This window comes from Oncorhynchus gorbuscha, linkage group LG24, assembly GCF_021184085.1.
Source record: "Oncorhynchus gorbuscha isolate QuinsamMale2020 ecotype Even-year linkage group LG24, OgorEven_v1.0, whole genome shotgun sequence".
NCBI classification, from domain to species: Eukaryota; Metazoa; Chordata; class Actinopteri; order Salmoniformes; family Salmonidae; genus Oncorhynchus; species Oncorhynchus gorbuscha.
This window is the reverse complement of record NC_060196.1, coordinates 42102875-42130645: the sequence shown is the minus strand read 5'-3', so window position 1 is coordinate 42130645 and position 27771 is coordinate 42102875. Positions and strand designations below refer to the sequence as shown.

At 48.2% G+C, this 27771-nt stretch overlaps 1 protein-coding gene across 7 annotated transcripts in view; it reads right to left on the bottom strand.

The window, feature by feature from the left end:
• LOC124012037 (triple functional domain protein) overlaps positions 1-27771 on the bottom strand; it is a 128663-nt gene that overhangs the window by 41751 nt on the left and 59141 nt on the right. For 5 of the 7 annotated variants that reach the window (XM_046325388.1, XM_046325389.1, XM_046325392.1 and 2 more), the window contains 12 exons: positions 26052-26156; positions 25669-25865; positions 25249-25462; positions 24598-24720; positions 19678-19869; positions 17983-18141; positions 17658-17888; positions 13802-13924; positions 11781-11972; positions 11419-11588; positions 5095-5269; positions 3332-3527 (listed from right to left, as the gene is read on the bottom strand). In XM_046325388.1, the coding sequence (XP_046181344.1) occupies positions 3332-3527; positions 5095-5269; positions 11419-11588; positions 11781-11972; positions 13802-13924; positions 17658-17888; positions 17983-18141; positions 19678-19869; positions 24598-24720; positions 25249-25462; positions 25669-25865; positions 26052-26156 (2077 nt within the window). The remainder of the gene's footprint in view (positions 1-3331; positions 3528-5094; positions 5270-11418; positions 11589-11780; positions 11973-13801; positions 13925-17657; positions 17889-17982; positions 18142-19677; positions 19870-24597; positions 24721-25248; positions 25463-25668; positions 25866-26051; positions 26157-27771) is intronic. The other 2 variants (XM_046325391.1, XM_046325394.1) reach the window with 1 other exon arrangement.

Sequence of the window (27771 nt, the reverse complement as noted above, 5' to 3'; positions counted from 1 at the left end):
ACAGGGAGAGGACAGGGAGAGGTGGAAAAAGAGAAGAGAGGGAGAGGACAGGAAGAGATGGGAAAAGAGAAGAGAGGGAGAGGACAGGGAGAGATGGGAAAAGAGAATAGAGGGAGAGGACAGGGAGAGATGGGAAAAGAGAAGAGAGGGAGAGGACAGGGAGAGGACAAGGAGAGGACAGGGAGAGATGGGAAAAGAGAAGAGAGGGAGAGGACAAGGAGAGATGGGAAAAGAGAAGAGAGGGAGAGGACAGGGAGAGGACAGGGAGAGATGGGGAAAAGAGAAGAGAGGGAGAGGACAGGGAGAGATGGGAAAAGAGAAGAGAGGACAGGGAGAGGACAGGGAGAGGACAGGGAGAGATGGGAAAAGAGAAGAGAGGGAGAGGACAGGGAGAGGTGGGAAAAGAGAAGAGGGGGAGAGGACAGGGAGAGGACAGGGAGACGACAGGGAGAGGACAGGGAGAGATGGGAAAAGAAAAGAGAGGGAGAGGACAGGAAGAGATGGGAAAAGAGAAGAGAGGGAGAGGACAGGGAGAGGACAGGGAGAGATGGGAAAAGAGAAGAGAGGGAGAGGACAGGGAGAGGACAGGGAGAGATGGGAAAAGAGAAGAGAGGGAGAGGACAGGGAGAGGACAGGGAGAGATGGGAAAAGAGAAGAGAGGGAGAGGACAGGGAGAGGACAGGGAGAGATGGGAAAAGAGAAGATAGGGAGAGGATAGGGAGAGATGGGAAAAGAGAAGAGGGGGAGAGGACAGGGAGAGGACAGGGAGAGATGGGAAAAGAGAAGAGAGGGAGAGGACAGGGAGAGATGGGAAAAGAGAAGAGAGGGAGAGGACAGGGAGAGATGGGAAAAGAGAAGAGGGGGAGAGGACAGGGAGAGGACAGGGAGAGATGGGAAAAGAGAAGAGAGGGAGAGGACAGGGAGAGGACAGGGAGAGATGGGAAAAGAGAAGATAGGGAGAGGATAGGGAGAGATGGGAAAAGAGAAGAGAGGGAGAGGACAGGGAGAGGTGGGAAAAGAGAAGAGGGGGAGAGGACAGGGAGAGGACAGGGAGAGGTGGGAAAAGAGAAGAGAGGACAGGGAGAGGACAGGGAGAGGACAGGGAGAGGACAGGGAGAGATGGGAAAAGAGAAGAGAGGGAGAGGACAGGGAGAGATGGGAAAAGAGAAGAGGGGGAGAGGACAGGGAGAGGACAGGGAGAGGTGGGAAAAGAGAAGAGAGGACAGGGAGAGGACAGGGAGAGGACAGGGAGAGGACAGGGAGAGATGGGAAAAGAGAAGAGAGGGAGAGGACAGGAAGAGGTGGGAAAAGAGAAGAGAGTGAGAGGACAGGGAGAGGTGGGAAAAGAGAAGAGAGGGAAAGGACAGGGAGAGGTGGGAAAAGAGAAGAGAGGGAGAGGACAGGGAGAGGTGGGAAATGAGAAGAGAGGGAGAGGACAGGGAGAGATGGGAAAAGAGAAGAGAGGGAGAGGACAGGGAGAGATGGGAAAAGAGAAGAGAGGGAGAGGACAGGGAGAGATGGGAAAAGAGAAGAGAGGGAGAGGACAGGGAGAGGTGGGAAAAGAGAAGAGAGGGAGAGGACAGGAAGAGGTGGGAAAAGAGAAGAGAGGGAGAGGACAGGAAGAGGTGGGAAAAGAGAAAAGAGGGAAAAGACAGGGAGAGATGGGAAAGGAGAAGAGGGGGAGAGGACAGGGAGAGGACAGGGAGATGTGGGAAAAGAGAAGAGAGGGAGAGGACAGGAAGAGGTGGGAAAAGAGAAGAGAGGGAGAGGACAGGGAGAGGTGGGAAAAGAGAAGAGAGGGAGAGGACAGGGAGAGGTGGGAAAAGAGAAGAGGGGGAGAGGACAGGGAGAGGTGGGAAAAGAGAAGAGAGGGAGAGGACAGGGAGAGGACAGGGAGAGATGGGAAAAGAGAAGAGAGGGAGAGGACAGGGAGAGGTGGGAAAAGAGAAGAGAGGACAGGGAGAGATGGGAAAAGAGAAGAGGGGGAGAGGACAGGGAGAGGACAGGGAGAGATGGGAAAAGAGAAGAGGGGGAGAGGACAGGGAGAGGACAGGGAGAGATGGGAAAAGAGAAGAGAGGACAGGGAGAGATGGGAAAAGAGAAGAGGGGGAGAGGACAGGGAGAGGACAGGGAGAGATGGGAAAAGAGAAGAGGGGGAGAGGACAGGGAGAGGACAGGGAGAGATGGGAAAAGAGAAGAGGGGGAGAGGACAGGGAGAGGACAGGGAGAGATGGGAAAAGAGAAGAGGGGGAGAGGACAGGGAGAGGACAGGGAGAGATGGGAAAAGAGAAGAGAGGGAGAGGACAGGGAGAGGTGGGAAAAGAGAAGAGAGGACAGGGAGAGATGGGAAAAGAGAAGAGGGGGAGAGGACAGGGAGAGGACAGGGAGAGATGGGAAAAGAGAAGAGGGGGAGAGGACAGGGAGAGGACAGGGAGAGATGGGAAAAGAGAAGAGAGGGAGAGGACAGGGAGAGATGGGAAAAGAGAAGAGAGGGAGAGGACAGGGAGAGATGGGAAAAGAGAAGAGAGGGAGAGGACAGGGAGAGTACAGGGAGAGATGGGAAAAGAGAAGAGGGGGAGAGGACAGGGAGAGGTAGGAAAAGAAGAGAGGGAGAGGACAGGGAGAGATGGGAAAAGAGAGGGAGAGGACAGGAAGAGATGGGAAAAGAGAAGAGAGGGAGAGGACAGGGAGAGTACAGGGAGAGATGGGAAAAGAGAAGAGGGGGAGAGGACAGGGAGAGGTAGGAAAAGAAGAGAGGGAGAGGACAGGGAGGGGACAGGGAGAGATGGGAAAAGAGAGGGAGAGGACAGGGAGAGATGGGGAAAAGAGAAGAGAGGGAGAGGACAGGGAGAGGACAGGGAGAGGTGGGAAAAGAGAAGATAGGGAGAGGACAAGGAGAGGACAGGGAGAGGTGGGAAAAGAGAAGATAGGGAGAGGACAAGGAGAGGACAGGGAGAGATGGGAAAAGAGAAGATAGGGAGAGGACAAGGAGAGGACAGGGAGAGATGGGAAAAGAGAAGATAGGGAGAGGACAAGGAGAGGACAGGGAGAGGACAGGGAGAGGTGGGAAAAGAGAAGATAGGGAGAGGACAAGGAGAGGACAAGGAGAGGACAGGGAGAGATGGGAAAAGAGAAGATAGGGAGAGGACAAGGAGAGAGGGGAAAGAGAAGAGAGGGAGAGAAAGGCAAGGAGAGAGGGCAAGTCATTCCACTCCTCCTACAAAACGGGCTATCACAGTAGCTAATTTTCTGCGTGTGTGTGTGCGTGTGTGTGTGTCTGCATATCTGACAATTTAAGCTCTGTTGTGCACACGTGCGTACTGCTACTCACCAGAGGCCTGTACTTCGTTGACGTACTGCAACAGTTCCTGTCCCTGGTGGATGACATCAAAGGTCAGGTTGTTCATGGTCAGGGCCTTGTCAGCGTGGTGCTGGAGTCTCTGTTCTGCCAAGGTCAGGTCCTCTGTATCAAACTCACTCATCTGAACACTCAACTCCTCGTTCCATGACTCCAAGTCTGAGATGATCTAGGGGGAGGGAGAGAGAGAGAGATAGGTGAGATATATAGACTCCAGGTCTGATGATCTAGGGGAGGGAGAGAGAGAGAGAGATAGGTGAGATATATAGACTCCAGGTCTGAGATGATCTGGGGGAGAGAGAGAGAGAGAGAGAGAGAGAGAGAGATAGGTGAGATATATAGACTCCAGGTCTGAGATGATCTAGGGGGAGGGAGAGAGATAGGTGAGATATATAGACTCCAGGTCTGAGATGATCTGGGGGAGAGAGAGAGAGATAGGTGAGATATATAGACTCCAGTTCTGAGATGATCTGGGGGAGGGAGAGAGATAGGTGAGATATATAGACTCCAGGTCTGAGATGATCTAGGGGGAGGGAGAGAGAGATAGGTGAGATATATAGACTTCAGGTCTGAGATGATCTGGGGGAGAGAGAGAGAGATAGGTGAGATATATAGACTCCAGGTCTGAGATGATCTAGGGGAGGGAGAGATAGGTGAGATATATAGACTTCAGGTCTGAGATGATCTAGGGGGAGGGAGAGAGATAGGTGAGATATATAGACTCCAGGTCTGAGATGATCTAGGGGGAGGGAGAGAGAGAGAGATAGGTGAGATATATAGACTCCAGGTCTGATATGATCTAGGGGAGGGAGAGAGATAGGTGAGATATATAGACTCCAGGTCTGAGATGATCTAGGGGAGGGAGAGAGATAGGTGAGATATATAGACTTCAGGTCTGAGATGATCTAGGGGGAGGGAGAGAGATAGGTGAGATATATAGACTCCAGGTCTGAGATGATCTAGGGGAGGGAGAGAGAGAGAGATAGGTGAGATATATAGACTCCAGGTCTGATATGATCTAGGGGAGGGAGAGAGATAGGTGAGATATATAGACTCCAGGTCTGAGATGATCTAGGGGGAGGGAGAGAGATAGGTGAGATATATAGACTTCAGGTCTGAGATGATCTGGGGGAGGGAGAGAGATAGGTGAGATATATAGACTTCAGGTCTGAGATGAACTGAGAAAACCGAGAGAGAGTGGGACAGAGACAGAGACAGAGACAAAGACCGAGACAGGTGTGGATACACACAAGTACACACATAAGGAAAAACTTGCACACACATGAGGTGAGGAGACACACACACACACAAAAGGTGAAGATACACACATGAGGTGAGGAGACACACACACATAAGGTGAAGATACACACACGAAGTGAGGAGACACACACACATAAGGTGAAGATACACATAAGGTGAAGATACACACATGAGGTGAGGAGACACACACACATAAGGTGAAGATACACACACACACATAAGGTGAAGATACACACACGAGAGGAGACACACACACAGAAGGTGAAGATACACACATGAGGTGAGGAGACACACACACATAAGGTGAAGATACACACACGAGGTGAGGAGACACACACACATAAGGTGAAGATACACATATGTGTATGACATTTATCAGGTCATCTGAAGACTACATTTAACCACTGCGCTAAAGAAGAGACAAGGGTACTTCACAGGAACCACCTCTGCCACACACGCCCTTTCCACACACTCACGTCGATGGCGTCCCTCTCGAAGATGCGTAGCTGCAGGAAGAGTTCTAGTTTGATCTTCCTCTCCTGAAACAGCTCCTCCATCTGAGCCTGGGCCTCATCCAGCTGCTGTAGAACACTCTCTATGTGGTTTATAGAGCTGTTGTGGGGAGTCTTGTTACTGGAGATAGCAGAGTCCCTACGACACGAGAGAACACACACACACACACACTGAAGAAAATACAAAGTTGGACGTACACACACACCTTATTCGGTGCAGCGGTAATTTCACTGGCACTGCTTCAATCATTGTATAATCACACACACACACGCACATGCACACACGCACACACACACACACACACACACACACACACACACACACACACACACACACACACACACACACACACACACACACACACACACACACACACACACACACACACACACACACACACACACACACACACACACACACACACACCTCTAATCTCTCACACACACAGTGTTGTAGCAGAGTCCTGGGGGATGTTACACAATAAGCCACACTGTTATGAAACCAGCATTATGTAACAATACTCAGAGGACAGAATACACCAGGGATGGAGACATAGAGAGAGAGATCGCTTCAGTGTGTGTGTGTGTGTGTGTGTGTGTGTGTGTGTGTGTGTGTGTGTGTGTGTGTGTGTGTGTGTGTGTGTGTGTGTGTGTGTGTGTGTGTGTGTGTGTGTGTGTGTGTGTAGGAGGGCCAGGTCTCACCCCACACACTTGTATGAAAATACAACCAGAATCCTGGTCAGAGCAGTCAAATACATGCAGCTCTTCTAACTGTCAACCTCCTACTCCTTCTCATCTCTCATCTCTCAATTCCCTTTCTCTCTCCTCTGCCAGTTCACTATGGGAGGATGCTGTTCTCTCTCTCTCTCTCCTCTGCCAGTTCACTATGGGAGGCTGTTGGTTCTCTCTCTCTCTCTCTCTCCTCTGCCAGTTCACTATGGGAGGCTGTTGCCAGTTCTCTCTCTCTCTCTCTCTCTCCTCTGGTTCTCTCTCTCTCTCTCTCTCTGCCAGTTCACTGTGGGAGGCTGTTGGTTCTCTCTCTCTCCTCTACCAGTTCACTATGGGAGGATGCTGTTCTCTCTCTCTGTCCTCTGCCAGTTCACTATGGGAGGATGCTGTTCTCTCTCTCTCTCCTCTGCTAGTTCACTATGGGAGGATGTTGGTTCTCTCTCTCTCCTCTGCCAGTTCACTATGGGAGGCTGTTGGTTCTCTCTCTCTCTCCTCTACCAGTTCACTATGGGAGGCTGTTGGTTCTCTCTCTCTGTCCTCTGCCAGTTCACTATGGGAGGCTGTTGGTTCTCTCTCTCTCTCCTCTGCCAGTACACTATGGGAGGCTGTTGGTTCTCTCTCTCTCTCCTCTGCCAGTTCACTATGGGAGGCTGTTGGTTCTCTTTCTCTCTGTCCTCTGCCAGTTCACTATGGGAGGCTGTTGGTTCTCTCTCTCTCTCCTCTACCAGTTCACTATGGGAGGCTGTTGGTTCTCTCTCTCTCTCTCCTCTACCAGTTCACTATGGGAGGCTGTTGGTTCTCTCTCTCTCTCCTCTACCAGTTCACTATGGGAGGCTGTTGGTTCTCTCTCTCTGTCCTCTGCCAGTTCACTATGGGAGGCTGTTGGTTCTCTCTCTCTCCTCTGCCAGTACACTATGGGAGGCTGTTGGTTCTCTCTCTCTCTCCTCTGCCAGTTCACTATGGGAGGCAGTTGGTTCTCTCTCTCTCTCCTCTGCCAGTTCACTATGGGAGGCTGTTGGTTCTCTCTCTCTCTCCTCTGCCAGTTCACTATGGGAGGCTGTTGGTTCTCTCTCTCTCTCCTCTGCCAGTACACTATGGGAGGCTGTTGGTTCTCTCTCTCTCTCCTCTGCCAGTTCACTATGGGAGGCTGTTGGTTCTCTCTCTCTCTCCTCTGCCAGTACACTATGGGAGGCTGTTGGTTCTCTCTCTCTCTCCTCTGCCAGTTCACTATGGGAGGCTGTTGGTTCTCTCTCTCTCTCCTCTGCCAGTTCACTATGGGAGGCTGTTGGTTCTCTCTCTCTGCCACTCTGCCAGTTCACTATGGGAGGCTGTTGGTTCTCTCTCTCTGTCCTCTGCCAGTTCACTATGGGAGGCTGTTGGTTCTCTCTCTCTCTCCTCTACCAGTTCACTATGGGAGGCTGTTGGTTCTCTCTCTCCTCTACCAGTTCACTATGGGAGGCTGTTGGTTCTCTCTCTCTCTCTCCTCTACCAGTTCACTATGGGAGGCTGTTGGTTCTCTCTCTCTCCCTCTGCCAGTTCACTATGGGAGGCTGTTGGTTCTCTCTCTCTCTCTGCCAGTCTGCCAGTACACTATGGGAGGCTGTTGGTTCTCTCTCTCTCCAGTCACTCTGCCAGTTCACTATGGGAGGCTGTTGGTTCTCTCTCTCTCTCCTCTGCCAGTTCACTATGGGAGGCTGTTGGTTCTCTCTCTCTCTCCTCTGCCAGTTCACTATGGGAGGCTGTTGGTTCTCTCTCTCTCTCCTCTGCCAGTTCACTATGGGAGGCTGTTGGTTCTCTCTCTCTCTCTCTGCCAGTTCACTATGGGAGGCTGTTGGTTCTCTCTCTCTCTCCTCTGCCAGTTCACTATGGGAGGCTGTTGGTTCTCTCTCTCTCACCTCTGCCAGTTCACTATGGGAGGCTGTTGGTTCTCTCTCTCTCTCCTCTACCAGTTCACTATGGGAGGCTGTTGGTTCTCTCTCTCTCTCCTCTGCCAGTTCACTATGGGAGGCTGTTGGTTCTCTCTCTCTCTCCTCTGCCAGTACACTATGGGAGGCTGTTGGTTCTCTCTCTCTCTCCTCTGCCAGTTCACTATGGGAGGCTGTTGATTCTCTCTCTCCTCCTGTTGTCTATTCCATCCTACTCACATTCTGCCCACTCTCTGAAACGTTCATATTTTGCTCAGTTACTTCCAATGTTTTTGTGTTAGCACATCTGTGGGTGTGTGTGTATACGTGCACGTCTGTCCCTGTGTGTGTGTGTGTGTGTGTTTCCCAGCCTGTGGGTGTGTGTCTCGTGTCTGTCCCTGTATGTGTGTGTTTGTCCCAGCCTGTGGGTATGTGTCTCGTGTGTGTGTGTGTTTGTCCCAGCCTGCGGGGGTGTGTCTCGTGTCTGTCCCTGTGTGTGTGTGTTTGTCCCAGCCTGTGGGTTTGTGTCTCGTGTCTGTCCCTGTGTGTGTGTGTTTGTCCCAGCCTGTGGGGGTGTGTCTCGTGTCTGTCCCTGTGTGTGTGTGTGTTTGTCCCAGCCTGTGGGTATGTGTCTCGTGTGTGTGTGTGTTTGTCCCAGCCTGCGGGGGTGTGTCTCGTGTCTGTCCCTGTAAGTGTGTGTGTGTTTGTCCCAGCCTGTGGGGGTGTGTCTCGTGTCTGTCCCTGTGTGTGTTTTTCCCAGCCTGTGGGTGTGTGTCTCGTGTCTGTCCCTGTATGTGTGTGTTTGTCCCAGCCTGTGGGTATGTGTCTTGTGTGTGTGTGTGTTTGTCCCAGCCTGCGGGGGTGTGTCTCGTGTCTGTCCCTGTAAGTGTGTGTGTGTTTGTCCCAGCCTGTGGGGGTGTGTCTCGTGTCTGTCCCTGTATGTGTGTGTTTGTCCCAGCCTGTGGGTATGTGTCTCGTGTGTGTGTGTGTGTTTGTCCCAGCCTGCGGGGGTGTGTCTCGTGTCTGTCCCTGTGTGTGTGTGTTTGTCCCAGCCTGTGGGTTTGTGTCTCGTGTCTGTCCCTGTGTGTGTGTGTTTGTCCCAGCCTGTGGGGGTGTGTCTCATGTCTGTCCCTGTGTGTGTGTGTGTTTGTCCCAGCCTGTGGGTATGTGTCTCGTGTGTGTGTGTGTTTGTCCCAGCCTGCGGGGGTGTGTCTCATGTCTGTCCCTGTAAGTGTGTGTGTGTTTGTCCCAGCCTGTGGGGGTGTGTCTCGTGTCTGTCCCTGTGTGTGTGTGTTTTTCCCAGCCTGTGGGTGTGTGTCTCGTGTCTGTCCCTGTATGTGTGTGTTTGTCCCAGCCTGTGGGTATGTGTCTCGTGTGTGTGTGTGTTTGTCCCAGCCTGCGGGGGTGTGTCTCGTGTCTGTCCCTGTAAGTGTGTGTGTGTTTGTCCCAGCCTGTGGGGGTGTGTCTCGTGTCTGTCCCTGTGTGTGTGTGTTTTTCCCAGCCTGTGGGGGTGTGTCTCGTGTCTGTCCCTGTATGTGTGTGTTTGTCCCAGCCTGTGGGTATGTGTCTCGTATGTGTGTGTGTTTGTCCCAGCCTGCGGGGGTGTGTCTCGTGTCTGTCCCTGTAAGTGTGTGTGTGTTTGTCCCAGCCTGTGGGGGTGTGTCTCGTGTCTGTCCCTGTGTGTGTGTGTTTTTCCCAGCCTGTGGGGGTGTGTCTCGTGTCTGTCCCTGTATGTGTGTGTTTGTCCCAGCCTGTGGGGGTGTGTCTCGTATCTGTCCCTGTATGTGTGTGTGTGTTTTTCCCAGCCTGTGGGGGTGTGTCTCGTGTATGTCCCTGTATGTGTGTGTGTTTGTCCCAGCCTGTGGGGGTGTGTCTCGTGTCTGTCCCTGTATGTGTGTGTTTGTCCCAGCCTGTGGGTGTGTGTCTCGTGTCTGTCCCTGTATGTGTGTGTGTGTGTGTTTGTCCCAGCCTGTGGGGGTGTGTCTCGTGTCTGTCCCTGTGTGTGTGTGTTTTTCCCAGCCTGTGGGTGTGTGTCTCGTGTCTGTCCCTGTATGTGTGTGTGTGTTTTTCCCAGCCTGTGGGTGTGTGTCTCGTGTCTGTCCCTGTATGTGTGTGTGTGTTTTTCCCAGCCTGTGGGTGTGTGTCTCGTGTATGTCCCTGTATGTGTGTGTGTGTTTGTCCCAGCCTGTGGGGGTGTGTCTTGTGTCTGTCCCTGTGTGTGTGTGTTTGTCCCAGCCTGTGGGGGTGTGTCTCGTGTCTGTCCCTGTGTGTGTGTGTGTTTGTCCCAGCCTGTGGGGGTGTGTCTCGTGTCTGTCCCTGTATGAGAGTGTGTGTTTGTCCCAGCCTGTGGGGGTGTGTCTCGTGTCTGTCCCTGTACGTGTGTGTGTGTTTGTCCCAGCCTGTGGGGGTGTGTCTCGTGTCTGTCCCTGTACGTGTGTGTGTGTTTGTCCCAGCCTGTGGGGGTGTGTCTCGTGTCTGTCCCTGTAAGTGTGTGTGTGTTTGTCCCAGCCTGTGGGGGTGTGTCTCGTGTCTGTCCCTGTACGTGTGTGTGTGTTTGTCCCAGCCTGTGGGGGTGTGTCTCGTGTCTGTCCCTGTATGTGTGTGTGTGTTTGTCCCAGCCTGTGGGGGTGTGTCTCGTGTCTGTCCCTGTATGTGTGTGTGTGTTTGTCCCAGCCTGTGGGGGTGTGTCTCGTGTCTGTCCCTGTATGTGTGTGTGTGTTTGTCCAAGCCTGTGGGGGTGTGTCTCGTGTCTGTCCCTGTATGTGTGTGTGTGTTTGTCCCAGCCTGTGGGGGTGTGTCTCGTGTCTGTCCCTGTATGAGAGTGTGTGTTTGTCCCAGCCTGTGGGGGTGTGTCTCGTGTCTGTCCCTGTACGTGTGTGTGTGTTTGTCCCAGCCTGTGGGGGTGTGTCTCGTGTCTGTCCCTGTACGTGTGTGTGTGTTTGTCCCAGCCTGTGGGGGTGTGTCTCGTGTCTGTCCCTGTAAGTGTGTGTGTGTTTGTCCCAGCCTGTGGGGGTGTGTCTCGTGTCTGTCCCTGTACGTGTGTGTGTGTTTGTCCCAGCCTGTGGGGGTGTGTCTCGTGTCTGTCCCTGTATGTGTGTGTGTGTTTGTCCCAGCCTGTGGGGGTGTGTCTCGTGTCTGTCCCTGTATGTGTGTGTGTGTTTGTCCCAGCCTGTGGGGGTGTGTCTCGTGTCTGTCCCTGTATGTGTGTGTGTGTTTGTCCAAGCCTGTGGGGGTGTGTCTCGTGTCTGTCCCTGTATGTGTGTGTGTGTTTGTCCCAGCCTGTGGGGGTGTGTCTCGTGTCTGTCCCTGTATGTGTGTGTGTGTTTGTCCCAGCCTGTGGGGGTGTGTCTCGTGTCTGTCCCTGTACGTGTGTGTGTGTTTGTCCCAGCCTGTGGGGGTGTGTCTCGTGTCTGTCCCTGTATGTGTGTGTGTGTTTGTCCCAGCCTGTGGGGGTGTGTCTCGTGTCTGTCCCTGTATGTGTGTGTGTGTTTGTCCCAGCCTGTGGGGGTGTGTCTCGTGTCTGTCCCTGTATGTGTGTGTGTGTTTGTCCCAGCCTGTGGGGGTGTGTCTCGTGTCTGTCCCTGTATGTGTGTGTGTGTTTGTCCCAGCCTGTGGGGGTGTGTCTCGTGTCTGTCCCTGTATGTGTGTGTTCTACCTGAGCTGCTGGATGAGGTCCTCTCCCTCCTTGATGACGTTGACAGTGACTTGCAGGGTGGTCTGCTGCTGCTGGCTGAAGCGTTTGATCAGATCCTGCACCGCCTCCACAGACTCAGCATACACATCATCTAACAGCTCCTTCTGCAGCTCCTCCAGCCACGTCCACAGCTAAGGATAGAGAGTTAATACACACACACACATACACATCATCTAACAGCTCCTTCTGCAGCTCCTCCAGCCACGTCCACAGCTAGGGACAGAGAGTTAATACACACACACACACCAACCCAGCATGTCGCACACACACAATCCAGTTGAATGTTGCACTACCCCCACAAAACACACACACACACTTCGTACCTCTTTGACGTGTGTGTGGAAGGCGACAGACATGTCCAGCAGGACTTTGCGTTGCTCCACCCTCCTGACAAAGTCCTGGATCCGGTCCTCCAGCTGGTGGGCTGCCTGGTAGATCTCCTCTGGGTCACACTCTCCTGTCTGGGCCAGCTGCTCTGCTGCCTCCAGCAGCTTGTCAGCGTTAGTATAGGTGTTCTGGAGGAGGGATAGAACCAGCACACAGAGAAAGACAGAGGAGAGAGACAGAGAGGGTGAGAGAGACAGAGAGGGGGAAGAGACAGAGGGGGAGAGAGACAGAGAGGGGGAGAGAGACAGAGAAGGGGAAAGAGAGACAGAGAGGGGGAGAGAGACAGAGGGGGAGAGAGACAGAGAGGGGAGAGAGAGACAGAGAGGGGAGAGAGAGACAGCGAGGGGGAGAGAGACAGCGAGGGGGAGAGAGACAGAGAGGGGGAGAGAGACAGACAGAGGGGGAGAGAGACAGAGAGGGGGAGAGAGACAGAGAGGGGGAGAGACAGAGAGGGGAGAGAGACAGAGGGGGAGAGAGACAGAGGGGGAGAGAGACAGAGGGGGAGAGAGACAGAGGGGAGAGAGACAGAGGGGGGAGAGAGACAGAGAGGGGGAGAGAGACAGAGAGGGGGAGAGAGACAGAGGGGGGAGAGAGACAGAGGGGGAGAGAGACAGAGAGGGGGAGAGACAGAGAGGGGAGAGAGAGACAGAGAGGGGGAGAGAGACAGAGGGGGAGAGAGACAGAGGGGGAGAGAGACAGAGAGGGGGAGAGACAGAGAGGGGGAGAGAGACAGAGAGGGAAGAAACTTGACTGAATATATTTAGTGAAAAGATAGAGAGAGGAAGTATGTGATAGAAATAAGAAGTACTGTATGTGATAGAGAGAGGAAGTACTGTATGTGAAAGAGAGAGGAAGTACTGTATGTGACAGAGGAAGTACTGTATGTGACAGAGGAAGTACTGTATGTGACAGAGAGAAGAAGTACTGTATGTGTCAGAGAGAGGAAGTACTGTATGTGACAGAGAGAGGAAGTACTATATGTGACAGAGAGAGGAAGTACTGTATGTGACAGAGAGAGGAAGTACTGTATGTGACAGAGAGAGGAAGTACTGTATGTGACAGAGAGAGGAAGTACTTTATGTGATAGAGAGAGGAAGTACTGTATGTGAAAGAGAGAGGAAGTACTGTATGCGATCGAGAGAGGAAGTACTGTATGTGACAGAGAGAGGGAGTACTGTATGTGAAAGAGAGAGGGAGTATGTGACAGAGAGACGGAGTACTGTATGTGAAAGAGAGAGGGAGTACTGTATGTGATCGAGAGAGGAAGTACTGTATGTGACAGAGAGAGGGAGTACTGTATGTGAAAGAGAGAGGAAGTACTGTATGTGACAGAGAGAGGGAGTATGTGACAGAGAGAGGAAGTACTGTATGCGATCGAGAGAGGAAGTACTGTATGTGACAGAGAGAGGGAGTACTGTATGTGAAAGAGAGAGGAAGTACTGTATGTGAAAGAGAGAGGAAGTACTGTATGTGACAGAGGAAGTACTGTATGTGACAGAGGAAGTACTGTATGTGACAGAGAGAAGAAGTACTGTATGTGACAGAGAGAGGAAGTACTGTATGTGACAGAGAGAGGAAGTACTGTATGTGACAGAGAGAGGAAGTACTGTATGTGACAGAGAGAGGAAGTACTGTATGTGATAGAGAGAGGAAGTACTGTATGTGACAGAGAGAGGAAGTACTGTATGTGACAGAGAGAGGAAGTACTGTATGTGACAGAGAGAGGAAGTACTGTATGTGACAGAGAGAGGAAGTACTGTATGTGACAGAGAGAGGAAGTACTGTATGTGACAGAGAGAGGAAGTACTGTATGTGACAGAGAGAGGAAGTACTGTATGTGACAGAGAAAGGAAGTACTGTATGTGACAGAGAGATGAAAGTGAAATGTCAGAAAGGTCGACCAAGAGAGGAAAGGTAAAGAGAGAGAAAGATGTAAAAGCACAGGGTTCTATCCTACCTGGGCGACCTCCTCGAAGTCCTCATGTCGTTTCTGTAGTGCTCTGGCTCGATGGAGGGACTTCCCAACGCCTGTGTGTTTACTCAGGAACGCCTCCCCATGGTTCTCTATCCAGTCCAGAACCTGCATATACACAAGTATGCACAGTTAGCGAAGTGGCATAGAATTGGAGGCTGTGGGCCACAGGAAAAATGCAGTGTCATGCTGCCAGTCCAACACTAGGGGAGCTCTAGGGTTGATCAACAGAACAGCATACTACTCCAGTCAGAAGGCAGAGAGAGATGACAGAGAGGATGAGTTCCCTCCTGTCTAGTACTGTAGATACAGATTTTGTCAAATTGAAGTCAAGTTGCATTTTTTTGCATTTTAGCTAACCCTAACCCTTTTCCTGACCTGCTATGTTAATTCTCCTAACCTGCTGGGTAAGCTCTCCTATACCTGCTACGGAAAATCTATGTTGACAAATGATGTATTCCAAAACATTTCTAAACGAAACCCTCCCGTCCCACCCTCTTTTCTTTCTCCCTCTTCACACCTTCCCTGTCCTGCTCTCTCCCTCCTCAGATCATTCTATATCCCTCTCTCTCTACCTTTACCACTTGGCAGAATACAACTCATCTGAATACTGGCCAGCAACGTCACCATGGCAACAGTTACCTTGGCTACGGGGGTGAGACTAGTGAGTGTATCCATACATTTCCAGTATATGTATCATGTACGTTGCCTTCAGAAAGTATTCACACCCCTTGACTTTGTCCACATTTTGTTGTGTTACTTATTTAGATTTTTTTTAAATCACTGGCCAACAAACACAATATCCTGTAATATCAAATTAGAATGATGTTTTTCAGTTATTTTACTAATTAATTAAAAATGAAAATCTGAAATGTCTTGAGTCATTAAGTATTCAACCCCTTTCTTATGGCAATCCTAAATAAATGAACGAGTAAAAATGTGCTTAACAAGTCATAAAATAAGTTGCATGGACTCAATACTTGTAAAATAATAGTGTTTGACGTGACTTTTGAATGACTATCTCATCTCTGTACCCCAAACATACAGATAATTGTAAGGTCCCTCAGTCAAGTAGTGAATTTCAAACACAGATTCAAACACAAATACCAGGGAGAGAACCTATTGGTAGATGGGTAAAACAAAAAAAGCAGACATTACATACATTAATGTATAAATAAATACATATATATGTATATATATACACACACACATATATACATATACATATATACGTATATACAGTGCCTTGCGAAAGTATTCGCCCCCTTGAACTTTGCGACCTTTTGCCACATTTCAGGCTTCAAACATAAAGATATAAAACTGTATTTTTTTGTGAAGAATCAACAACAAGTGGGACTCAATCATGAAGTGGAACGACATTTATTGGATATTTCAAACTTTTTTACCAAATCAAAAACTGAAAAATTGGGCGTGCAAAATTATTCAGCCCCTTTACTTTCAGTGCAACAAACTCTCTCCAGAAGGTCAGTGAGGATCTCTGAATGATCCAATGTTGACCTAAATGACTAATAATGATAAATACAATCCACCTGTGTGTAATCAAGTCTCCGTATAAATGCACCTGCACTGTGATAGTCTCAGAGGTCCGTTAAAAGCGCAGAGAGCATCATGAAGAACAAGGAACACACCAGGCAGGTCCGAGATACTGTTGTGAAGTTTAAAGCCGGATTTGGATACAAAAAGATTTCCCAAGCTTTAAACATCCCAAGGAGCACTGTGCAAGCGATAATATTGAAATGGAAGGAGTATCAGACCACTGCAAATCTACCAAGACCTGGCCGTCCCTCTAAACTTTCAGCTCATACAAGGAGAAGACTGATCAGAGATGCAGCCAAGAGGCCCATGATCACTCTGGATGAACTGCAGAGATCTACACCTGAGGTGGGAGACTCTGTTCATAGGGCAACAATCAGTCGTATATTGCACAAATCTGGCCTTTATGGAAGAGTGGCAAGAAGAAAGCCATTTCTTAAAGATATCCATAAAAAGTGTTGTTTAAAGTTTGCCACAAGCCACCTGGGAGACACACCAAACATGTGGAAGAAGGTGCTCTGGTCAGATGAAACCAAAATTGAACTTTTTGGCAACAATGCAAAACGTTATGTTTGGCGTAAAAGCAACACAGCTCATCACCCTGAACACTCCATCCCCACTGTCAAACATGGTGGTGGCAGCATCATGGTTTGGGCCTGCTTTTCTTCAGCAGGGACAGGGAAGATGGTTAAAATTGATGGGAAGATGGATGGAGCCAAATACAGGACCATTCTGGAAGAAAACCTGATGGAGTCTGCAAAAGACCTGAGACTGGGACGGAGATTTGTCTTCCAACAAGACAATGATCCAAAACATAAAGCAAAATCTACAATGGAATGGTTCAAAAATAAACATATCCAGGTGTTAGAATGGCCAAGTCAAAGTCCAGACCTGAATCCAATCGAGATTCTGTGGAAAGAACTGAAAACTGCTGTTCACAAATGCTCTCCATCCAACCTCACTGAGCTCGAGCTGTTTTGCAAGGAGGAATGGGAAAAAATGTCAGTCTCTCGATGTGCAAAACTGATAGAGACATACCCCAAGCGACTTACAGCTGTAATCGCAGCAAAAGGTGGCGCTGCAAAGTATTAACTTAAGGGGACTGAATCATTTTGCACGCCCAATTTTTCAGTTTTTGATTTGGTAAAAAGTTTGAAATATCCAATAAATGTCGTTCCACTTCATGATTGTGTCCCACTTGTTGTTGATTCTTCACAAAAAAATACAGTTTTATATCTTTATGTTTGAAGCCTGAAATGTGGCAAAAGGTCGCAAAGTTCAAGGGGGCCGAATACTTTCGCAAGGCACTGTATATCTTTTGAACATGGTGAAGTTATTGATTACACTTCAAAGATACAAGCGTCCTTCCAAACTCAGTTGCCAGAGAGGAAGGAAACAGTTCAGGGATTTCACCATGAGGCCAATGGTGACTTAAAAACAGTTACAGAGTTTAATGGCTGTGATAGGAGAAAACTGAGGATGATTAGTTACTCCACAATACTAACCTAAATGACAGAGTGAAAATAAGGATGCTTGTAGAGAATAAAAATAATTCAAAACATGCATTCTCTTTGCAATACGACACTTAAGTAAAACTGCAAAAAATGTGGCAAAGAAATGTACTTTATGTACTGAATACAAAGTGTTATGTTTGGTGTGAATCCAACACAACACATCACTGAGTACCACTCTTCATATTTTCAAGCATGGTGGTGACTGCATCATGTTATGGTTATGCTTGTCATCGGCAAGGACCAGGGAGTTTAAGATAAAAAGAAACGGAACAGCACGAAGCACAAGCAAAGTCCTAGAGGAAAACCTGGTTCAGTCGGCTTTTTAACATACACTGGGAGACAAACTCACCTTTCAGCAGGACAACAACCTAAACACAAGGCCAAATATACACTGGAGTTGCTTACCAAGATGACATTGAATGTTCCTGAGTGTCTGTAATCGCTGCCAAAGGTGCTTCTACAAAGTATTGACTCAGGGGTGTGAATAGTTACGTAAATTAAATATTTCTGTGTTTAATGTTCAATACATTTGCAAACATTTCTAAAAACGGCCTTTCACTTCATCATTATGTGGTATTGTGTGTAGACGGGTGAGATGTTTTTATATTTTGAATTCAGGCTGTAACACAACAAAATGTGGAATAAGTCAAGGGGTATGAAACCTTTCTGAAGGCACTGTATGTGATCCCTGCGGGCATTGAACCAACAACCTTGGGAAGAGCTTGGCTCTAGCAACGCCAACTGAGCCACACAGGCACAGAACTCGTCCACACCTGCTGTACGTCTTGCTGGAACACACACAGCTGGAGCCTCTGGTGCAGGCGGACTTTGCGGTGTTGCCAGATATTCTCCAGTTGTCTCTGGTGGTGCAGCACCTCGTGTATCACATCCAGCACGTGGTGCACCGCCTTGCTGTAGTTGGCCGAGGCTGTCAGTGAATCAGCTCCCCCCGGGGTCAGAGGGCGCTGGAGCTTATCCAATAAGGCCTTACCGTCTTGGCTGACCTGGGGGAGGGGGAGGGAGGAAGGCGTGATCACATACACACACTATAGAACTTGCTGGTGACACCTCACACACACCCACACACAGGTATGTTACCTCTGGGTATGCAGCAGTGCCGTTTACCTCTGAGTAGGCAGCAGTGATGTGTTCGTAGAGGCCCTGGTGGTGGTGGATAGCATCCTCTAGGTCCTGGAGCTCCGAGGGTAGATCCACCTCTCCACACGCTTTACACCACGAGTCCACATTACCCATGTACTGTAGAGACAGGAACACAAACACATTACACACACGCTTTACACCACGAGTCCACATTACCCATGTACTGTAGAGACAGGAACACAAACACATTACACACATGCTTTACACCACGAGTCCACATTACCCATGTATTGTAGAGACAGGAACACAAACACATTACACACACGCTTTACACCACGAGTCCACATTACTCATGTACTGTAGAGACAGGAACACATTACACACACGCTTTACACCACGAGTCCACATTACCCATGTACTGTAGAGACAGGAACACAAACACATTACACACACGCTTTACACCACGAGTCCACATTACTCATGTACTGTAGAGACAGGAACACGCACACATTACACACACGCTTTACACCACGAGTCCACATTACCCATGTACTGTAGAGACAGGAACACGCACACATTACACACACGCTTTACACCACGAGTCCACATTACTCGTGTACTGTAGAGACAGGAACACATTACACACACGCTTTACACCACGAGTCCACATTACTCGTGTACTGTAGAGACAGGAACACATTACACACACGCTTTACACCACGAGTCCACATTACCCATGTACTGTAGAGACAGGAACACGCACACATTACACACACGCTTTACACCACGAGTCCACATTACTCGTGTACTGTAGAGACAGGAACACATTACACACACGCTTTACACCACGAGTCCACATTACTCGTGTACTGTAGAGACAGGAACACATTACACACACGCTTTACACCACAAGTCCACATTACTCGTGTACTGTATAGAGAGACGACACACATCATACATCACAGGAGGGCGCCTCGAAATAATGGCTGGAATGGAGTGAATGTGGATTCCATTAATATGAGCCTGTCCTCCCTAATTAAGGTGCCACACATTATATAAACACACAATTTATACACGGCAAACAACTTAAAACACACGCATATTATACACACACACACAACAAAAGGTATATACTATTGTTCTATTCTGTATTATTCAGAGATTCACTGAATTATTCTACCATGATGACCTGGATTTCACATGGCTAGGTTAGATCTCTGCAAATTGTTCCAATCCTTATGGGACAACAGAGGAAGACATGGCAGAGAAAATGTTTTAAAAAGACGCCTCGTGGGAATATTAAACAGACAGTAGGATTCGAATCAAATGTTCGTCTCACTGTACGACCACATCATACACTGATCACACACACGGAGATGTGTGCATGCATTCTCCATGTGCCTGCCCTCGAGCAATCAGAACAAAGAGAGGAGAGAGAGGCTTTGTGAAGTAGTATCTATGGGAAATGGTTCAATTCCTTGGAAAACACACTGTTTTATCTTTCTTTAACGGTGGAACAGGAACATAATCAGATGGAATATTCCTATTGGGAAAGATAACCGCCCAGATTCTGTATTTGGAATTAAACAAACAAATCAATTATCTATGTGTGTGTTTGCCTGGATATGTGTGTCCCTGCATACGCGTATACAGCATGTTCACACCGCTAGTGTGTGTACCACCACCACCCACCTGGTCACATTTCTGGTGGAAGGCGGCAGACATCTCCAGCAGTGTGCTGCGTTCGTCCAGGGCAGCAGCGAAGGCTTTCCACTCCGCTTCCAGCTGACCTGAGATCTGTTTAATCTGCACCGAGGCATAGTGACCAGACTCCAACAGCCTGTTACCCACGGACATTATCCTGTTGATGTTCACATACACGTTCTGGAGAGGATGGAGGAGAGAGAGAATCACTAAAACAATGCAGAAAGACACTACAGAAAAAGAAGGAACAGCACGTCAGAAATCAGCTCAATGTAATTGAAGAACCCATAGACTCCAACCACTTCTGGGAAAATCGGAAAACACTAAGCAAACAACAACATGAAGAGTTATCTGTCCAAAACAGAGATGTATGGATAAACCACTTCTCCAATCTTTTTGGCTCTATAACAAGGAACAAACAGCAAACACATATACATGATCAATTACAAATCTTAGAATCAACTATTAAAGACTACCAGAACCCACTGGATTTTCCAATTACATTGAATGAACTACAACACAAAATGCAAACCCTCCAACCCAAAAAGGCCTGTGGTGTTGATGGTATCCTCAATGAAATGATCAAATATACAGACCACAAATTTCAATTGGCTATACTTAAACTCTTTAACATCATTCTTAGCTCTGGCATCTTCCCAAATATTTTGAACCAAGGACTGATCATCCCAATCCACAAAAGTGGAGACAAATTTGACCCCAATAACTACAGTAGGATATGCGTCAACAGCAACCTTGGGAAAATCCTCTGCATTATCATTAACAGCAGACTCTTACATTTCCTCAGTGAAAACAATGTACTGAGCAAATGTCAAATTGGCTTTTTAGCAAATACGACAGACCACGTATTCACCCTGCAAACCCTAATTGACAAACAAACATACCAAAACAAAGGCAAAGTCTTCTCATGCTTTGGCATAAAGGTCTGCTATACAAATTGATGGAAAGTGAGGTTGGGGGAAAAACATACAACATTATTAAATCCATGTACACAAACAACAAAAAACACACACATTCCTTTCCACAGGGCTGTGGGGTGAGACAGGGATGCAGCTTAAGCCCCACCCTTTTCAACATATACACTACCGGTCAAATGTTTTAGAACATCTACTCATTCAAGGGTTTTTCTTTATTTTTTGCTATTTTCAACATTGTATAATAATATTAAAGACATCAAAACTATGTAATAACACAAATGGAATCATGTAGTAACCAAAATGTGTTAAACAAATCAAAATATTTTTTCTATTTAAGATTCTTCAAATAGCCACCTTTTGCCTAGATGACAGCTTTGCACACGCTTGGCATTCTCTCAACCAGCTTCACGAGGTAGTCACCTGGAATGCTTTTTAATTAACAGGTGTGCCTTAAGTTTATTTGTAGGAATTTCTGGCAAAAAATACTTCACAAAATGGGAAAAACACCAAATTGAGACTCTGCATGTATAATTCTGCAAAAATATCCTCTGTGTACAGTGTAAAACACCATATAATGCATGCATAGAAAATTAGGCCGATACACGCTAATTATCAAAATCCAGAAAAGAGCCATTCAGGAGAGAGGGGGACAGGGTGAGGGAGAGAGGGGGACAGGACAGGGTGAGAGAGAGAGAGACAAAGAGAGAGAGGGACGGGGGAGAAAGAGTGACAGGGTGGAGAAGGGGTAGAGAGAGAGGGGAACAGGGTGGAGAAGGGGTAGAGAGAGAGGGGAACGGGGGTGGGAGTGCGAGAGAGTGGTATAGGGTGGGGAAAAGAGAGAGGGGGAATGGGGAGGGAGAGAGAGGGGGAATGGGGAGGGAGAGAGAGAGGGGGATGGGGTGTGGAAGGGGAGGGAGGGAGGGAGGGAGAGAGAGGGGGAGAGAGAGAAAGAGAGGGAGGGAAGGAGGGAGGGGGTGGGGAAGGGGGAGAGAGGGAGAGAGGGAGGGGGTGGGGAAGGGGGAGAGAGGGAAAGAGATTGATTTGGCTTATTTTGCTATTCAGATAACAGACAAATAAATATACAGATATTTCATAACAAGCCAAAAACAAAAGAAATGGAGTCAGCACTTTGTCCACACAAAACAAAACGTAGCTCACAGGCAAAGGACATCAATCTATGTTAGTGGATCACAGTGATTCTTCTGAAGGTAGAACATAAATAAAATGATTGAGTGATGCAAGTTTGGAAGGACGCCAGCTTTGTAAATACTACCTATGGTCTCCCTACCGACCTAGCCTCAGAGCATCTGAACTAATCACGGTATGTGTGCACACCAGAGGGGGACAGAGACAAAACAAAAAGAGAATTACTTGACACATTGGAAAGAATTTACAAAAAGAACTGAGCAAACTAGAATGCTATTTGGCCCTAAACAGAGAGTACACAGTGGCAGAATACCTGACCACTGTGACTGACCCAAAATGAAGGAAAGCTTTGACTATGTAGACGCAGTGAGCATAGCCTTGCTATTGAGAAAGGCCACCGAATGCAGACCTGGCTCTCAAGAGAAGACAGGCTGTGTTCACGCTGCCCACAAAATGAGGTGGAAACTGAGCTGCACTTCCTAACCTCCTGTCCAATGTATGACAATATTAGAGACACATATTCCCTTCAAATTACACAGACCCACAAAGAATTTGAAAACAAATCCAATTTTGATAAACTCCCATATGTATTGAGTGAAATACCACAATGTGCAGCAATAACAGAGTTGTGAACTGTTGCCACAAGAAAAACGTGATGAAAAAGCAGTGAAGAACAAACCCCATTGTAAATACAACCTATATTTATGTTGATTTATTTTCCCTTTTGTACTTTAACTATTTGCACATCATTACAATATGACATTTGAAATGTCTTTATTCTTTTGGAACTTTTGTGAGCATAATGTTTACTGTACATTTGTATTGTTTATTTCACATTTGTTTATTATCTACTTCGTTTGCTTTGGCAATGTTAACATATGTTTCCCATGCCAAAAAACAAACTTTAATTGAAATAGAAAATTGAGAGGAAGAGACAGAGAAAGAGAGAGAGAGACGGAGAGCGACTGAGACAGAGAGAGCGATTGTATTGATTTTAGTGCAGAGCTAAATGTCAGTGCCAGTGTCCAATAACATTAGATTCATCTCCTGCTTTAAAGGGGTAATCCACAAGGCATTCTATCATTCATTTATACGTCAGAAAATGTACAGTGCCTTCGGAAAGTATTCAGACCCCTAGACTTTTGAAAATGTTGTTACGTTACAGCCTTATTTTAAAATGTATTTAATTTACACACAATACCATATAATGACAAAGCAAAAACAGGTTCTTAGAACTGTTTTCAAATGTATTAAATGTAAAAAACTAAAATAATTACATTTACACAAGTATTCAGACCCTTTACTTAGTACTTTGTTGAAGCACTTCTGGCAGCGATTACAGCCTCAAGTCGTTGAGTATGTCGCTACAAGCTTGGCACACCTGTATTTGGGGAGTTTCTCCCATTCTTCTCTGTAGATCTTCTCAAGCTCTGTCAGGTTGGATTGGAAGCATCGCTGCACAGATACTTTCAGCCCTGTACAGAGATATTCAATCTGGTTCCAGTCCGGGCTCTGGCTGGGCCACTCAAGGATGTTAAGAGACTTGTCCCGAAGCCACTCCTGCTTTGTCTTGGCTGTGTGTTTAGGGTGGTTGTCCTGTTGGAAGGTGAACCATCGCCCCAATCTGAGGTCCTGAGGGCTCTGGAGCAGGTTTTCATCAAGGATCTCTCTGTACTTTGCTCCGTTTATCTTTCCCTCAATCCTGACTAGCCTCCCAGGCCCTGCCGCAGAAAAACATTCCCACAGCATGATGCTGCCACCACCATGCTTCACCGTAGGGATGTTGCCAGGTTTCCTCCAGACGTGATGCTTGTCATTCAGGCCAAAGAGTTCAATCTTGGTTTCATCAGTCCAGAGAATCTTATTTTTCATGGTCTGAGAGTCCTTTAAGTGCCATTTGGCAAACTCCAAGTGGGCTGTCATGTGCATTTTACTGAGAAGTGGCTCCCGTCTGGCCACTCTACCATAAAGGACTGATTGGTGGAGGGCTGCAGAGATGGTTGTCCTTCTGGAAGATTGTCCTTCTGGAAGGTTCTCCAATCTCCACAGAGGAACTCTGGAGCTCTGTAAGAGTGACCATCGGGTTCTTGGTCACCTCCCTAAACAAGGCCCTCCCCTGTTTGCTCAGTTTGGCTAGGCGGCCAGCCCTTGGTGGTTCCAAACTTCTTCCATTTAAGAATGATGGATGCCACTGTGTTCTTAGGGACCTTCAATGCAGCAGGTACCCCATTTTTTGGTATGGTTCCCCAGATCTGTGCCTCAACACAATCCTGTCTCTGAACTCTACGGACAATTCCTTCAACCTCATGGCTTGGTTTTTTTCTCTGACATTCACCATTAACTGTGGGAACTTACATAGACAGGTGTGTGCCTTTCTAAATCATGTCCAATCAATGGAATTTACCTCAGGTAGACTTAAATCAAGTTGTAGAGACATCTTAAGGATGATCAATGAAAACAGGATGCACCTGAGCTCAATTTTGAGTGTCATAACAAAGGGTCTGAAAACTTGTGTAAATAAGGTATCTGTTTTTTGTTTTTATACATCTGCTAACATTTCTAAAAAGCTGTTTTTGCTTTGTCATTATGAGGTAGTGTGTAGATTGATGAGGATTTTTATTTAATTTAATCCATTTTAACAAAATGTTGAAAGAGATAAGGGGTCTGAATACTTTCTGTATGCACTGTATGTACTGCAGAAACTGCAGAATGCCTCTAAAGTCATTGATAACCATTACGTAAGCCAGTATGGACACAGCTTCTAGTTATCTAACAGCCCGCTGCTCAGTGTGTGCGTGTGTGTTGATTCCGGTCTGTGTGTTCTTACCATGCAGTTCATAGCGAAGTGGTTGTGTTGAGTTTGTAGCTCCATGGCGTGAGGGTGGTTGTTACCGATCTCTGTGTAGCCGGCCAGGAACAGACCCTTGTTGTGCATGATCCAATCAAACATCTGTAAAAGTCGTGCACACACACACACACACACACACACGTTAGAGATGGGATAGGGCAGGCAGCCAACAGCTACAGATGGTAGACTGTGTTTGGTGGTGTATCTTTGTGTGTACTCTATGTGTTAAGTGTCTATGCTTTCACGTGTGCACGTATGTGTGTGATACATCTATATATATATATATATATATATATATATATATATATCAGCACAAAGCACAGGGAGAAGAGCAATGGACTGAGTGTCAAAAGAGAAAACCAACAGGCTTTTCAGAGCCAACTACTGTCCACGGTGTCCAAGCAACAAGTCCAACACTGCAATCTGTCTACTTTACTGAAACAATCCATCTATTATCCCCTATTTATCAGTATATTAGACTAGAACTATTCACCCCCCCTTCACACACACAGCAAATCATACTAGCACCAGTAACTGTTGCACTTTTCTTTTCTCATCCATCCATCCATCCATCCATCCATCCATCCATCCATCCATCCATCCATCCATCCATCCATCCATCCATGGTACCTTCTCAGCATCCTGTTCAAAGAGGCGGAGCTGGAAACACTGGTCCAGCTGCAGTTTCCTGATGTGCCAGGCCTGGTGGAGGTGTTGTCGTGTGCTGTGGAGTTTGTCCAGCAGGGTGGCGACGCGTGGCACCAGCCCCTGGGTGTCAGTGTTACACACACCGCTGGCGTTAGAGTTCCTGTACGACTCACTGCTCTGGATACGCTGCAGCAACCTGGGAGAGGACACACACAACATACACATACACAGACATATCATCAGAAGAGTAAAATTAGCATCACCATCAGTCTGTTTGTGAGTGAGTGAGTGAGTGAGTGAGTGAGTGAGTGAGTGAGTGAGTGAGTCAGTGAGTGAGTGAGTGAGTGCACGCATGTCTGCGTCAATGTGTGTGTGCCTGTGTATGTGTGTTGCATAGCCTACCTCTGTCCCTCCGTATCCAGTTCCTCTATAGGAGCTTTGATGACCTTCTTCTTCAGCGTGGCGTGTTCCTCTATCATGCGCCGCGCCCCGTCCAGGTCCGTGGGGAAGTCTTTCCTCGCCACCACCTCCTGCATCTCCTCCAGCCTCGACAACATGTGACCCGCGTGCCCCGTAAACTCCTCAAACGCAACCCGCACCTGGAAAAGAACACAGATATTGAGGTATTGATTAACTTCTGGTTGTAGTACTGACAAAGACAGCTACATTGTGTGTGTGTGTGTGTGTGTGTGTGTGTCTGCGCATATTTTAGTTTATATATATCTTATCTAAAAAAAAGGCAAACCATTGATTCATTGATTGATTCATTGATCGGCAGGATGTACCTCGATCCACTCATCATGGTTGTATTCAAGACTTCCCTCGAAGTCAGCGGTCAGCTGGGAGGGGTCAACCACCTTAGACAGACCCTCCAACGATACCATGGTGGTCTAGAGAGAATACGAGAGAGGGGTGAGGAAGAGAGGAGAGACGTGGGGGGCAGAGAGAGAGAGATGAGGAAGAAAGATGACGAGGGAAGGGAAAGATAGGGACAAGAGTGAGGGATAGAGAACATTTAAATCAATTCCAACTGAATCATCGCAGCTTTTTGGTTCACAATGGTAGACAGGACCAGGAGAAGCTCACCCCGTGCCCACCCCGTGCCCTCACCCTGTGCCCAGCCCGTGCCCTCACCCTGCGCCCACTCCGTGCCCTCACCCTGTGCCCACCCCGTGCCCACCCCGTGCCCTCACCCTGTGCCCACTCCGTGCCCTCACCCTGTGCCCACCCCATGCCCTCACCCTGTGCCCACTCCGTGCCCTCACCCCTTGCCCACCCTGTGCCCACCCCGTGTCCAATCCGTGCCCTCACCCCGTGCCCACCCTGTGCCCACCCCGTGCCCTCACCCTGTGCCCACCCCGTGCCCCCACCCTGTGCCCACCCCGTGTCCACTCCGTCAGTGACCCACACAACACTAATGGTGATTCAGACACTCAGACAAAGTTTTGATTGGCTGTGACAAAAAGGGGAGTGGACAGAGATAAATGATTCTGAGGTCTCATCTCCCTCTCTCTTCATATTGATAGTCTGATGATTAATGTAATGTTTTTTGGAGACATTTCTAAAATGACTTTTTGCTCAGAAAAGGTAAAGACATGTCTGTACAGATTGAGAAATATGGGAGAGATTGTTTCCATTCTCAAGTGCTTTATGTTGCCAAGATAATACCAACCCACACAGCAAGGTTAACACCCACACTCAGATTGAAGGATAGAGAGAGGAGAGGGATGAGGAGAGAGGGCGGAGGAGAGAGACCTGACAAAGCCTTGCGTGGGCAGGATGATAGTCAGAATGAGAGGAGTGATGGAAGAAACAAATGAAAGATGCATAGCCCTCTAAATCCAAAGAAAGGCAGAGAGGAGAAAATCACAACAAATCAAGGTTAGAACGTGTCAGCCCATCCCTCGCTCTATTCCCCCCATCCCTCGCTCTATTCCCTCCATCTCTCGCTCTATTCCCTCCATCCCTCGCTCTATTCCCCCCATCCCTCGCTCTATTCCCTCCATCTCTCGCTCTATTCCCCCATCCCTCGCTCTATTCCCCCCATCTCTCGCTCTATTCCCCCCCATCCCTCGCTCTATTCCCTCCATCCCTCGCTCTATTCCCCCATCCCTCGCTCTATTCCCTCCATCTCTCGCTCTATTCCATCTCTCGCATTCCCCCACCCCTCGCTCTATTCCCTCCACCTCCATTCCCTCCATCCCTCGCTCTATTCCCTCCATCTCTCGCTCTATTCCCTCCATCCCTCGCTCTATTCCCTCCATCTCTCGCTCTATTTCCTCCATCCCTCGCTCTATTCCCTCCATCCCTCGCTCTATTCCCTCCATCTCTCGCTCTATTCCCTCCATCTCTCGCTCTATTCCCTCCATCTCTCGCTCTATTCCCTCCATCTCTCGCTCTATTCCCTCCATCTCTCGCTCTATTCCCTCCATCCCTCGCTCTATTCCCCCCATCCCTCGCTCTATTCCCTCCATCTCTCGCTCTATTCCCTCCATCCCTCGCTCT